Here is a 14,605-nt window from a genome sequence, read left to right as displayed (position 1 = left end):
TTACTTGATTTTTCTAGCGCTTATGGGACTCGAACCCGAGCCTCTGGCTTACGAGTTCAACGTTCTATCGCTGAGCTACTGGGGCTGGCTAGAAGTTAGATACCTACCTATTTATGTATAGTATAGATAGAAAGATAGAATACCTACTTACATGAGAAGTGTAAGCTATCTACTCTTGCCTACAAGTGGTAGGTACAAGTAGGGGTTGAATGTAAAATTTTAAGAATAGGGGTAAATCATGCGAGAATCGAACCCCAGCCCCGCGGATTACGAGTTCTACCTCCAAGCTACTGGGGCTAGTTAGGTACTTACCTATTTATATAAAAAGAGTAATTACTCTTCCCTACGAGTAGTAGTATAGGGGTTGAAGGTAAAATTTTAAGAATATGGGGTTAATAATTTACCCGAGAATGTATGTGAGACAATAAATTACAATTTAACCCGTCTGCACTCTTGCTCACCCTTAACCCTTAACAAGTTAACACACTAATGCCTTTTGGGCCACAAAATACTCTTGGAACCCGATATGTACATTCTTCCTTGGAGTGGGGCAGTCTCTCTCTCCCTCTCTTTCTCTCTCTCCCTCTCTTTCTCTTTCTCTTTTTCTCTCTCTCTCTTTCTCTTTCTCCCTCTCTTTCTCTCCCTCTTTTTCTCCGTTCCCGAGATATTGACGTTTTTTAGCCCTCCCATAAGAAATACACGGGGAACACGCTTTGAGGCCAGCAAAACTTTTCCTACGTTTCGCCCTCAAAAAAAAAAAAAAAAAAAAAAAAAAAAAAAATGGGAAGGGAAGTACGTAAGAGGAGGTAAGGTAACTTTGTTTATTTTCGTCACGAGAATAAGAGAAACATTGTTTTAAGAGAGAAAGATGAGAAAACAACACTTCTTTTTAATTTATTGTAGAAAAAAAAAATCCTCTTTTGAAGTTGTGATGCATAAAAAAAAAAAAACTTAGTTATGTATAGGTACTGCTCGAAAAGGACTGAAAAGTCCCTTTACACCAGCCTAGGATGCCACTTACTTGAGTAACAGTTACAAGAAAGTCTTGTCATCAACCAAGAAAAATAGGTTTGTAAGGATGTAGTATTGAATCCAGGCCTCTTTTTTTCTTCCTTACCCTTTGCTGTTTTCCTGTAGGTACCCCTTCATTTTCCTAAAGAAAAATCTCGTTTTTTTCCTACTCCAAAGTTTACTTTTGACATCGCCGTACACATTTCAAACGGAGTAAAAAAGGAAGAAAAATCCTTTACTGTTTTCCAGTCAAGATTTTGTCTTTCCCTTCCTCCCCCTCTTTTCTATTTCGTCCTTCTTCCCCTTCTCCTTTTTTTTCTCCTTCTCTTATTTTCTTTCTTACCCTCTTCTTCTTCCTTCTGCTCCTCCTCCCCCCCTTCTTCGTCCTCTCCTTCTGCTTTTCCCTCCTCTTCCTCCTTCTTCGTTCTCTTCTCATCCTCTCCCTTTTCTTCTTCTCTTTCTCTTCTTCCTCCTCCTCCTTCTCTTTCTTCTTCGTCTTCCCTCCTTTTTCTCATTCTCTTATTTTCCTTCGTCCTCTTCTCCCCTTCTTTTTCTCCTTCTCCGATTTTCTTCTCCTTCTCTTATTTTCTTTCTTACCCTCTTCTTCTTCTTCCTTCTGCTCCTCCTCTCTCTTCTTCGTCCTCTCCTTCTGCCTTTCCCTCCTCTTCCTCCTTCTTCGTTCTCTTCTCATCCCCTCCTTTTTCTCCTTCTCTTATTTTCCTCCTCCTTCGCCTCCTTCAACTTATCTCATTTTCTTCTTCTTTCTCCTCCTCCTTCTTCTTCGTCCCCTTCTCCTTCTCCCATTTTCTTCTAATTCTTCCTCCTTCTTCTGCTGCTGAACAAGACAAAAATTTGCATAATATATAAACCATGTTCTTTTCTCTCTCGTCCCTATTTTTCCTTTCCTTACCCCATTCCCTATTTTATCCCTAGGGATCGCCGGCCGATCTCATCTATCACTTAGGCGAAATAAACATGCGTTTTTTCCTTTTACATATGAGCATCAACTTTCTATCCCGATTTATTGTAGTAGAAAAAAATCCTCTTTTGAAGTTGTGATGCATAAAAAAAGTTCTTAGTTATGTATATGTATAGGTAGGTACTGCTCGAAAAGGACTGAAAAGTCCCTTTACACCAGTCTAGGATGCCACTTACTTGAGTAACAGTTACAAGAAAGTCTTGTCATCAACCAAGAAAAATAGGTTTGTGAGGATGTAGTATTGAATCCAGGCCTCTTTTTCTTCCTTACCCTTTGCTGTTTTCCTGTAGGTACCCCTTCATTTTCCTAAAGAAAAATCCCGTTTTTTTTCCTAGGTACTCCAAAGTTTACTTTTGACATCGCCGTACACATTTCAAACGGAGTAAAAAAAAAGCCTTTACTGTTTTCCAGTCAAGATTTTGTCTTTCCCTTCCTCCCCCTCTCTTCTATTTCGTCCTTCTTCCCCTTCTCCTTTTTTTCTCCTTCTTCTCCTTCTCTTATTTTCTTTTTTTCTATTTCGTCCTTCTTCCCCTTCTCCTTTTTTTTCTCCTTCTCTTATTTTCTTTCTTACCCTCTTCTTCTTCCTTCTGCTCCTCCTCCCCCCCTTCTTCGTCCTCTCCTTCTGCTTTTCCCTCCTCTTCCTCCTTCTTCGTTCTCTTCTCATCCTCTCCCTTTTCTTCTTCTCTTTCCCTTCTTCTTCCCCTCCTTTTTCTCCTTCTCTTATTTTCCTCCTCCTTCCCCTCCTTCAACTTGTCTCATTTTCTTCTTCTTTCTCCTCCTCCTTTTTATTTGAGAATTTGACCACATAATAATGGAGCTCTAAGGGTTAGGTGGTAGAGAACGCCTAAGGCGTTAACCTCGCCTAGTGGTTATCCTCATTTATTTGAGATATTATTAATCTTTTTTTTTCTTTTATTCCGAACATATTTTTAAACTTTTTTTTTTTTTTTTTCAAATTTACTTGTTTGCTAGTGTTCCTAGGCACTAGAGAACATTTTTTCCTCATTTTTTTCTTACATTTAATTGTCAATTTGGTAGTGGCTTGTGGACAGACTAGTTATGCGATTGGAGAGCATTTTTTTCTGACATTTAATTGTCAATTTGGTAGTGGCTTGTGAACAGACTAGTTATGCGATTGAAAAGGGAATAACGAGAATGACGAGTATTACCTATCACTCTTGCGGCGTATTTGAGCATTACATCATATGCTCTCAAAAGTATAATACATGCCTACTCACTCTATTTATATCAATAAATTTCACAAAAACCCACCTGAGGCTTAGGTGTAGGGACAAACAGCCCTAGATGATGGGTTAAGCTTATACGAATCTACATACATATATCAATACATACTTTATTTCCCAATGGTTCACTGAAGTTAAGCCACATTGCGCGTGGTTAGTATCCGGATGGGTGACCATCTGGGCAATCGCGTGCTGGCTTTTCCCGGCCCCACTCAGGTTGGGTGAGGTTAATGTGAGGAGGCGGGTAGTTTGTCGCCGAAACGAGGGTGAAACCCACGTCCCTAAAACAGTTAAACCAACCTCAGTGGTGCAGTGGTTAACGCGTTGGACTTTAGAATAGAATATACCTTGTTTATACTACCAGCATAGGACTGAAAAGTACCTTTACTCTCGCAGTCTAAACAAGGTCTTATACATTTGATAGATAGGTAATAAAATTACATTTTAAGGAAAAGCCCCCTTTTCTGGTTGGTTGGTTGGTTGGTTCCTTCCGGGTTCCTAAGGAAAAGCCCCAAACCACCAACCAAGGAAAAGCTCCCACTTTAGATCTGGAGGTTGGTGTTTCGACTCCAAGTCAAGTCATAAAATTTATTTAGGTGTAATAATTGCGGGAACGCTATTTGTGACAAGCATTTAAGTATGATTAACACACTTATGGTGGATTTCACCAACCTTCTTTCAGCCCTGTTAAGCCAAAACAAATTAAATGGAACTTAACTGGCTGTTGGCTTAACAGGAGTTGTAATGACTGAATAAATATTGGTGAAATCCAACATGAAAAATTCTGCTGAAACAGTTATTCAGTGAGGTTAAACCCTGGGAAAACTTGAACGTCTATTTAACTACATCGGCGATGGTTGCATCTTCAGCAAAACTTAACCATGAGTATCTCCGAGCTAACTACTGATGTAAAAGAATACCCTCCTTGCAATCATGCCAGAGCACCTTCTGCAAACTATCTCAGCGGTCCCAGTCTCAATTTTGAAATTTTGAACCCTCCTATGAAAATTGAACTACTCATCGTATGAAAATTGGACCACCCATTCGAGAGTTTTTGCAGAAGGAAAGAAGAAACAGTCAAATCAAATGTAAAATTGCCAAATCTTTGACCTCACTTTGTTCTGCCAGCAGTTATGTAGTCTGGTCATTCCCGCTGAGGCCATGCCAGTATCAATCAAATCGTGGATTTCATTACTTGTAGCAGAGCGGAGCCTTTTAGCAACACTTTTGCGGATATCACAACATAACTATTCGTAATATCGTAATTGCCTTCTTTGAAATCAATTTCCATTCCCACTTTTCTGTTTACACTGGTAATGTAGCGAATGTCCTGTGCCCTAAATCACCAAAGTATTTTTAAGGAGCCGTGGTTCTGTAGATTACATAAGGCTCCTTTTTATTTCAATGGAATACCTTTTCCCCCTTTTTCAGTGGAAAATTTTCCTACTGTCTTACACCTTACACCAATAAGCATTATTAATCAACTATGTATCATTTCCCCCCCTTTTTCAGTGGTACACCTGCGACACATCCAAACTGAGTCCGGACCAGGGCCAGTACAATCCACAATAACATGTCCAAGGGGAATTTGAATTGAAAGAGAATTTATAAGGATACTCTTTTAAAAGACAGGGCCAGTACAATCCACAATAACATGTCCAAGGGGAATTTGAATTGAAAGAGAATTTATAAGGATACTCTTTTAAAAGATTTTTTTTTGTAGAAGTTTTGTGTTTTATCTTCGTATGAAATCTATCTATTAGAGGCAACAGCTACTGGTTGTACACACCAAGACTTCCAGCACAATCAAAGATATCATTAGCACAACTTGGAATATATTTTGCAGACTTTGAATTCAAATTAAAACTTGTTTACCAACGCGGTGTTCACGCAACTGTATCATTCCATCGTGAAGATCCTGCTCAAACCGTTCCTGTGCCAGACGTCGATAAATGGGTAAGTAAAGTAAGTCTGAACTTGTTTAGCGCCCATCGCTTCAATTATGCGCGGGATTTCAATCTGATTTGCTGATTTTGTGCACAATTATACGATATTAAAAAAAATCCAAAGATATTCTAATGTGAATTCCATTATTCCTAATGGTTTGAATAGGAAAATTGAGGCCAGTTTTTTTTCCGATTATACTGGCGAGTGTGTTTTAAACGTTCGCGATTGCCCGGGGGCAGGGTCATTTTGATGTGGGTATAATATACCCGATGTGTGTACATATAAATAGGGGCGAGAAGGAACTTGAATTTCTGGTTTTGGTGTGCAGAAAATTTACTCTATTGGTGGAAAGTGAACTGATTGAGAAAAACATGATCGCACGTATTTCCTTGTGAATTTTCTGCAACAGAAATGAGGCTCCCCTCTATCTTTGAGACGTTACAGATAACTCACAGAAGTTGCAGGACACTTTTGATTCGTGGGCCATGATTTGGGCACATTTGACCTAGATGTACCCGAGTCTACAATCTTATGTTAAAGTATTCCCAGAGGCAGTTTCAGCATAGTCATTGGTTGACCAATGGTCAACCAAATGTGTCTTCCTCCACAAGCTCAGTAAGCTCACGCATCTAAAAGGCATCTAACAAACTTGCATCCACATATTCTGAATCAGGTCTCGGAATTTGCCTGCGTGGGAAGCAGCCGGCCCTCAATCCCCATTCAACAAACAGTTCAATTTATTTCGCAATAAAATTATGAAGATGCAAAATATATCGTATGCCAAGAATCATCTCGGAGGTACTCGCGCCAGAATGTCTGCAAAGACAAACTTGTATCTGAACATAAATTGTGCTCCAAAGTGCTAAATATAAATACATAACTTTTATATACTAAATATAAACAAGTACATGACTTATATGTAGTGTGTATATGAACCACGGGCTGCTAACTATACGTAAATGTCGTTTACACTTGAGGACGAGAAATCCAGGGCAGAATTCACACCGGGAACTTTTTCAAGAAGAATATTTCCCATTGAAAATAGAACTAACTACCTAGATCACCAAAAACGATATATCTCGAAGACAACATGAGGTGTGTACAAATATAGTCGATCGATGTCGACCGACCAGGTGAATCTATGTTATCGAGGCAGTGTGGACGGTTCAGCCGACATCGATGTACAGCCGGTGGACAAAAAAGATTTAGAAAAAAATTAAAAACATTTTAAGGTTCGTTCTCAGAACGACTGGCTTTCTCCTATCTACTTCCTCCTCCTCCTCCTCCTCCTCTTTCTCTCTCTGCTTACGGGACTATAAGACCTTAGCAATTACGATCCCCTCTATCAAACCTCTTGAAAAAAAGCTATCGGAGATAAGGAAGAAATATGCAATCTGGCGGTAAAAAGACCTTTAATTTGATATATAGGTCGACCAGGTTTGGATAAGTCCTTCTATGGGAACAGACAGACAGACAGACTGACAGAACCACAGACGACACCGAGGCGAATACAATAGTCCGTCCCTTATACCTTTTTATTACTGTTGTAATAATAAAGGAAGGACGGACTAACAAAGTATATTCTATTGAATACTGAATAGAATTTGTAGCCAAAACCAAATGTCAGTCCAAAGCAATCACCCTAGTTAGGGCTGCTGATTGAGAGGCTGACGAAATCGCCAAAACCAAATGTCAGTCCAAAGCAATCACCCTAGTTAGGGCTGCTGATTGAGAGGCTGACGAAATCCGCCGACCCCGTCTGTACACGGGAAAAGGCGAGGAAAAAGAAGAAGATTGAACAGAATATATTCTATTCTGTCCATGCCTGACCGCTCTCAGAACGAACTCAAAGTCGGTGCGGATACAAAGTTGGACAGAATCAGAACAAAAGTGATTATCGTTGCCACAGAGGTATCCAATCAGAGATCGCTCTGAGGACCGACCGAACGGTTCAGACCACCTTTATTGAATTTTTTTCTACCCTATTTAATTCTGCCTCGGTGGCGTAGTGGTCAAGACGCTCGCCTGGTAAACAGGAGGGCGTGGGTTCGATCTTAAAATAAATTTAATGAAACAATACTTGCCTCGGTAGCGTAGTGGTCAAGACGCTCGCCTGGTAAACAGGAGGGCGTGGGTTCGATCCCAGCCGAGGCTATGATTGGTCCCTGCTGGAGCGAAATGGAGTTTTTGATATGCTTGTCTCTTCAATCTGTGTTTTTCAATCTGAAGCTGGGACAATGGCGGGGCAAAGAAGCGATGGTACGTGGGTTCGTGACTGGCCAAGTGACGCGCGGTAGCTAAACGATGACGAATATACTACGGGATGGACATGCTACGATTTAAGACACGTAAGTCAATGTAGCAGAAGGTCTATTGTTACAAGAGAAAAGCGGCAGTAAAATTGTTGATCTTCGGCAACGTAAACCTAGACCCTTGACAAATAGAGTATGCTTGAAGGCATGTTGACAATCCGACTGTTGGACAGACCTCTCAGACTTCAGACCGACCTCTCAGACTTCAGACCGACTAATCTGAAAGAGTAGAAGTCGGAAGCTATTTCCGCCACATACGTTGCAGATAGTCGGAGCGTGAGCTCCATTATTATTGTGGTCAAATTCTCAAATAAATGAGGATAAAATTCCATACCTCGGCTGGGATCTAACCCACGCCCTCCTGTTTACCAGGCGACGCGCCTTGACCCAACGCGGTGTTCACGCAACTGTATCATTCCATCGTGAAGATCCTGCTCAAACCGTTCCTGTGCCAGACGTCGATAAATGGGTAAGTCTTAGTGGCTGGGTGGAAGAGCTCACTTGAGAACCCTTGCCACCCTTAAAAGTCCTAAAAAAGTGTAGAGTTTCCCTGACTGGTCATCTTGGACTTTTATGTCCTAAAGTGATAACACAAATTTGAAGGGAAAACTCGGCAAAGCGGAGAGCTGTTGCTCTCAAATTTTATTGGAACCAGACTGGCACAAAAAATATTCTCTGGCCAGCGCCGCTACAAAAGTATTGACGGTTAATTTTCGGTATTTAACTCCTGCAAATTTCGATTATACAAACAGGGACATGGAAACTAAAGTGATAAGAAAAATTTGAAGGGAAAACTCGGCAAAGCGGAGAGCTGTTGCTCTCAAATTTTATTGGAACCAGACTGACACAAAAAATATTCTCTGGCCAGCGCCGCTACAAAAGTATTGACGGTTAATTTTCGGTATTTAACTCCTGCAAATTTTGATTGTACAAACATTAGGGACACATGGAAGGAACCCAGATATTGTTTCTGGCCGACCAAAGGGTTAATTTTAACATGCATGTCCCATTTATGCGGCAAGTGTTTGCTTTTGATTTTCTAGACATTGCCTACTTTCCATTAATAATTTGGATAACTCATGATGGATATTTCAAAATGTTCAGTTTTCAACCTTGAATTTTGACTGACACAAAAAATATTCTCTGGCCAGCGCCGCTACAAAAGTATTGACGGTTAATTTTCGGTATTTAACTCCTGCAAATTTTGATTATACAAACATTAGGGACACATGGAAGGAACCCAGATATTGTTTCTGGCCGACCAAAGGGTTTATTTTAGCATGCATGTCCCATTTATGCGGCAAGTGTTTGCTTTTGATTTTCTAGACATTGCCTGCTTTCCATTAATAATTTGGATAACTAATGATGGAAATTCCAAAATGTTCAGTTTTCAACCTTGAATTTCTCTGGCTTCTTGGAGAAGATTATCTCCTCCTTCATTATCATCTTGATGTTCTTTCGTTTCCTCCTCCTCCTCCTCCTGCTCCTTCTCCTTCTCCTTCTCCTTCTCCTTCTCCTTCTCCTCCTCCTCCTCCTCCTTCTTCTTCTTCTTCTTCTTCTTCTTCTTCTTCTTCTTCTTCTTCTAATATTTTCTTCATCTTCTTTCTAAATTCTCGTTTCCAAGTTGGGTTCATTTGAACTCTTCCGTACAGAAGTGAATGCACACATTTCCTTTGTATTTTGCTATTCTTCAATGCCTCAATGTGTGTGTCATTGGGATTAGAATTGTTTTATTTATTCCACTCCGATAGAATTTTTTAGAACAAGTTGTAAACTTCTTCTTCTTCTCCTTCTCCATTTGGAGAGAAATGTTGATTCCTACACGGCTGTCAGGGATGGACTTAATAAGGATTATAGAGGAGTAAGGCCAGCCACTGACTATCAGGTAGACCTGACAGGTACGGCTGAAAAGGTCCGCCTGTCAGGTCTACGTGATACCCGATGAGCACACACACTATCAGGTAGGCCTGACAGGCGGACCTGATCAGGTGTACCTACCTGATAGTGAGTGGCTGGCCTGTAGCAGGATTTTCTTGAGCCCGCCAAATGGAGGGTAACACCCCGTCACTAAAAACTTCACCAGTTGTACACTAGAGTGAGGTAAACCTTTATCACACACCTACACTGCGTTTGGACTGCGAGCATCCTATTTTCAGTCCTAAGCTGGCAGTATAAACAAGGTATATTCTATGGAATACTGAAATCAGGTGTCCCTGTCAGCTCTACCTGATAGTGAGTGGCTGGCCTGTAGCAGGATTTTCTTGAGCCCGCCAAATGGAGAGTAAAACCCCGTCACTAAAAACTTTACCAGTTGTACACTAGAGTGATTAAACCTTTATCACACACCTCCACTGCGTTTGGACTGCGAGAATCCTATTTTCAGTCCTAAGCTGGCAGTATAAACAAGGTATATTCTAAGGAATACTGAATAGAATTTGTACTTAGCCAAAACCAAATGTCAGTCCAAAGCAATCACCCTAGTTAGGGCTGCTGATTGAGAGGCTGACGAAATACGCCGACCCCGTCTGTACACGGAAAAAGGCGAGGAAAAAGAAAAAGATTGAATAGAATATATTCTATTCTATCCATGCCTGACCGCTCTCAGAACGAACTCAAAGTCGGTGCGGATACAAAGTTGGACAGAATCAGAACAAAAGTGATTATCGTAGCCACAGAGATATCCAATCAGAGATCGCTCTGAGGACCGACCGAACGGTTCAGACCACCTTTATTGAATTCAATAAGAATATTTCCCATTGAAAATAGAACTAACTACCTAGATCACCAAAAACGATATATCTCGAAGACAACATGAGGTGTGTACGAACATAGTCGGTCGATGTCGACCGACCAGGTGAATCTATGTTATCCAGACAGTGTGGACGGTTCAGCTGACATCGATGCACGGCCGGTCGACTATGTGTGAACACAGCTTTAGCATGTACCAAAAAAGATTTATAAAAAATTTAAAAACACTTTAAGGTTCGTTCTCAGAACGACTGGCTTTCTCCTATCTACTTCCTCCTCTTCCTGCCTAAGACTTCCTCCTAAGACCTTAGCAATTACGATCCCCTCTATCAAACCTCTTGAAAAAAAGCTATCGGAGATAAGGAAGGAATATGCAATCTGGTCCAAAATATTTGCATCTGAGTGTATGTACATAACTTTAATATAGTGTGCATATGAAACACCAAGTGCTATACGTACATAACTTTTATGCACCTATATGTATCTCGACAAAAAATAACTATTTAAAGAGTAACAAGCCAGTATTTACGGGTGTGGTATGGAACAGAAAATGTTCTGGTGTTTGGTATGGTTTGGCTGGAAACATTTTATTGGTATGTGGTCATACAAGATTTATCTGAAAGTACAATAATATGATTGGTCCCTGCTGGAGCGAAATGGAGTTTTTGATATGCTTGTCTCTTCAATCTGTGTTTTTCAATCTGAAGCTGGGACAATGGCGGGGCAAAGAAGCGATGGTACGTGGGCCAAGTGACGCGCGGTAGCTAAACGATGACGAATATACTACGGGATGCCGGGATGGACAATATGGACATGCTACGATTTAAGACACGTGAGTCAATGTAGCAGAAGGTCCATTGTTACAAGAGAAAAGCGGCAGTAAACCTAGACCCTTGACAAATAAAGTATGCCTGAAGGCATGTTGACAATCCGACTGTTGGACAGACCTCTCAGACTTCAGACCGACCTCTCAGACTTCAGACCGACTAATGTGAAAGAGTAGAAGTCGGAAGCTATTTCCGCCACATACGTTGCAGATAGTCGGAGCGTGAGCTCCATTATTATGTGGTCAAATTCTCAAATAAATGAGGATACAATTCCATGCCTCGGCTGGGATCTAATCCACGCCCTCCTGTTTACCAGTCGAACGTCTTGACCATTACGCCACCAAGGGAATATTGCAATTCCACAAAGGTGGACAAAACTCGAATCGGACGTTGAAAAGGGAATAACGAGAATGACGAGTATTACCTATCACTCTTGCGGCGTATTTGAGCATTACATCATATGCTCTCAAAAGTATAATACATGCCTACTCACTCTATTTATATCAATAAATTTCACAAAAACCCACCTGAGGCTTAGGTGTAGGGACAAACAGCCCTAGATGATGGGTTAAGCTTATACGAATCTACATACATATATCAATACATACTTTATTTCCCAATGGTTCACTGAAGTTAAGCCACATTGCGCGTGGTTAGTATCCGGATGGGTGACCATCTGGGCAATCGCGTGCTGGCTTTTCCCGGCCCCACTCAGGTTGGGTGAGGTTAATGTGAGGAGGCGGGTAGTTTGTCGCCGAAACGAGGGTGAAACCCACGTCCCTAAAACAGTTAAACCAACCTCAGTGGTGCAGTGGTTAACGCGTTGGACTTTAGAATAGAATATACCTTGTTTATACTACCAGCATAGGACTGAAAAGTACCTTTACTCTCGCAGTCTAAACAAGGTCTTATACATTTGATAGATAGGTAATAAAATTACATTTTAAGGAAAAGCCCCCTTTTCTGGTTGGTTGGTTGGTTGGTTCCTTCCGGGTTCCTAAGGAAAAGCCCCAAACCACCAACCAAGGAAAAGCTCCCACTTTAGATCTGGAGGTTGGTGTTTCGACTCCAAGTCAAGTCATAAAATTTATTTAGGTGTAATAATTGCGGGAACGCTATTTGTGACAAGCATTTAAGTATGATTAACACACTTATGGTGGATTTCACCAACCTTCTTTCAGCCCTGTTAAGCCAAAACAAATTAAATGGAACTTAACTGGCTGTTGGCTTAACAGGAGTTGTAATGACTGAATAAATATTGGTGAAATCCAACATGAAAAATTCTGCTGAAACAGTTATTCAGTGAGGTTAAACCCTGGGAAAACTTGAACGTCTATTTAACTACATCGGCGATGGTTGCATCTTCAGCAAAACTTAACCATGAGTATCTCCGAGCTAACTACTGATGTAAAAGAATACCCTCCTTGCAATCATGCCAGAGCACCTTCTGCAAACTATCTCAGCGGTCCCAGTCTCAATTTTGAAATTTTGAACCCTCCTATGAAAATTGAACTACTCATCGTATGAAAATTGGACCACCCATTCGAGAGTTTTTGCAGAAGGAAAGAAGAAACAGTCAAATCAAATGTAAAATTGCCAAATCTTTGACCTCACTTTGTTCTGCCAGCAGTTATGTAGTCTGGTCATTCCCGCTGAGGCCATGCCAGTATCAATCAAATCGTGGATTTCATTACTTGTAGCAGAGCGGAGCCTTTTAGCAACACTTTTGCGGATATCACAACATAACTATTCGTAATATCGTAATTGCCTTCTTTGAAATCAATTTCCATTCCCACTTTTCTGTTTACACTGGTAATGTAGCGAATGTCCTGTGCCCTAAATCACCAAAGTATGGAAAAGTATTTACAATTCCATATTTTGACATGATTCGTTCAAATTCAAAATTCTGCTTTTCCATTGGCTATTACACTTGTAAGATACTTTTCCATACTTTGGTGATTTAGGGCACTGATGTCTCGTCCTCTGAAACTGTCCTCACGAGATTGCGTGCACCTCGAACTCCAAGCATAGAGCCGAAAAAACTTCGACTCCTGCAGCCCTGTCGGGAATCGAACCCTGGGACCTCTGATGTGCAAGTAAGGTTCCTTATTAAATTTTTTTTTTTTTTTTTTTTTTTTTTTAAAGGAGCCGTTCTTCTGTAGATTACATAAGGCTCCTTTTTATTTCAATGGAATATCTACCTTTCTTTTCAAAGCACACTCCACGAACATAAAGGAATTTTAAAGAATTTAAAAACTGGGAGCGGGCAGGATTGCTCAATTAATTCCTTCTAGCTCGCGATCATTAGTGGAAAATTTTTCCTAGTGTCTTTTACATAAACTTTACTGTTCCCCCTTTTTCAGTGGAAAATTTTCCTACTGTCTTACACCTTACACCAATAAGCATAATTAATCAACTATGTTTCATTTTCCCCCCTTTTTCAGTGGTACACCTGCGACACATCCAAACTGAGTCCCGAACTCATAGCTTCCTTCACGCAACTGTCCCTGGACGAGGAAACACAAGCCTTTCTCAACGCTTCCTCGGAAAAGTCCAACGCGGTACGTCAAACACTCAAATTTTTTGCGAAATAAAATAATAAAAAAATAAACATGGCTCAAATAAACCTCATAAGATTAAAACTCTCTCCAGTTAGCAAGCAGCGCATGTGGCCAATATGTAGGTGATGACGAAACGTGACCTAGACTGCTAGGTTTTGGTTTTATAGCAGTTTAACGTCAATGTTTAGTGTATAATCGCTAAAGTTTTGAAACTTGTTTAGGTGTCACGTCAATGGAAAATTGCTACAAAAAGGAGCTGTCACAATTTCAAGAGGATATTCCTTAAGACGCTCAGCCTCGGTAAAGGATCCTTTAAAAAACGCGGTATCCTCAAGCAACTCTTGTTAGGATGACTTGATACATGCCTGTGTGTTTGTGTTTCTGTTATTATTAAAGCGTAGTCCATCACTATCACTTTGTGACACAACTTGTTTTGTATGAGAGGCCAAAGTACACAACTTACCCGACCATTCTGTCCTAATGACTTGCCTCTTTGGTGTACTTGTGCGAAATATGTCACCGCAAATCAACCCCTCATTCCGTAAAAACATCTTCACATTTCACACTTTTGTCCATTTCGGCCGCCCGAATCCTGGGAATGATCTTTCCTAGATTGCAGACCAATTTTCAAAAATATGTACCTACTGGTCTACTCCCACGAGGTAACATTATGTACTCGTACACAATTAAAGGCCATCCCAAAAGGTCCTGAGGTGGAAGTTAGAACCACCTCAAAGTTTCAAAAACAATGGTTATATTGGTTATGGGTTTTTAGCGAACACCTTCGAGCAGCCTAGGACACGCTTGATGCTAGGCATAGCTCTCAAGTGCTGACCAGGAAAGAAGTTTTACACTTTCATCATGGAATTAAAAAAAAAAAAAAAAAAAAAAAATGGAAAATATGAAATTATAAAAAAAAAAAAAAATTTTTTAAAAAACGTGGGGTGGTGATCTGTGGTAAGACTTTTTTTTTTTT

General features: G+C 40.5%; 1 protein-coding gene across 1 annotated transcript in view; it reads left to right on the top strand.

The window, feature by feature from the left end:
• LOC103509537 overlaps window positions 1-14,605 on the top strand; it is a 30,064-nt gene that overhangs the window by 15,343 nt on the left and 116 nt on the right. The window contains exon 2 of the mRNA XM_008474161.3: window positions 13,513-13,629. Coding sequence (XP_008472383.2) covers window positions 13,513-13,629 — 117 coding nt within the window. The remainder of the gene's footprint in view (window positions 1-13,512; window positions 13,630-14,605) is intronic.

The sequence above is a fragment of the Diaphorina citri genome, unplaced genomic scaffold (genome assembly GCF_000475195.1).
Source record: "Diaphorina citri unplaced genomic scaffold, Diaci psyllid genome assembly version 1.1 scaffold508, whole genome shotgun sequence".
NCBI lineage: Eukaryota > Metazoa > Arthropoda > Insecta > Hemiptera > Psyllidae > Diaphorina > Diaphorina citri.
The sequence above is the reverse complement of the archived record's forward strand: the minus strand, read 5'-3'. Positions and strand labels throughout refer to the sequence as shown.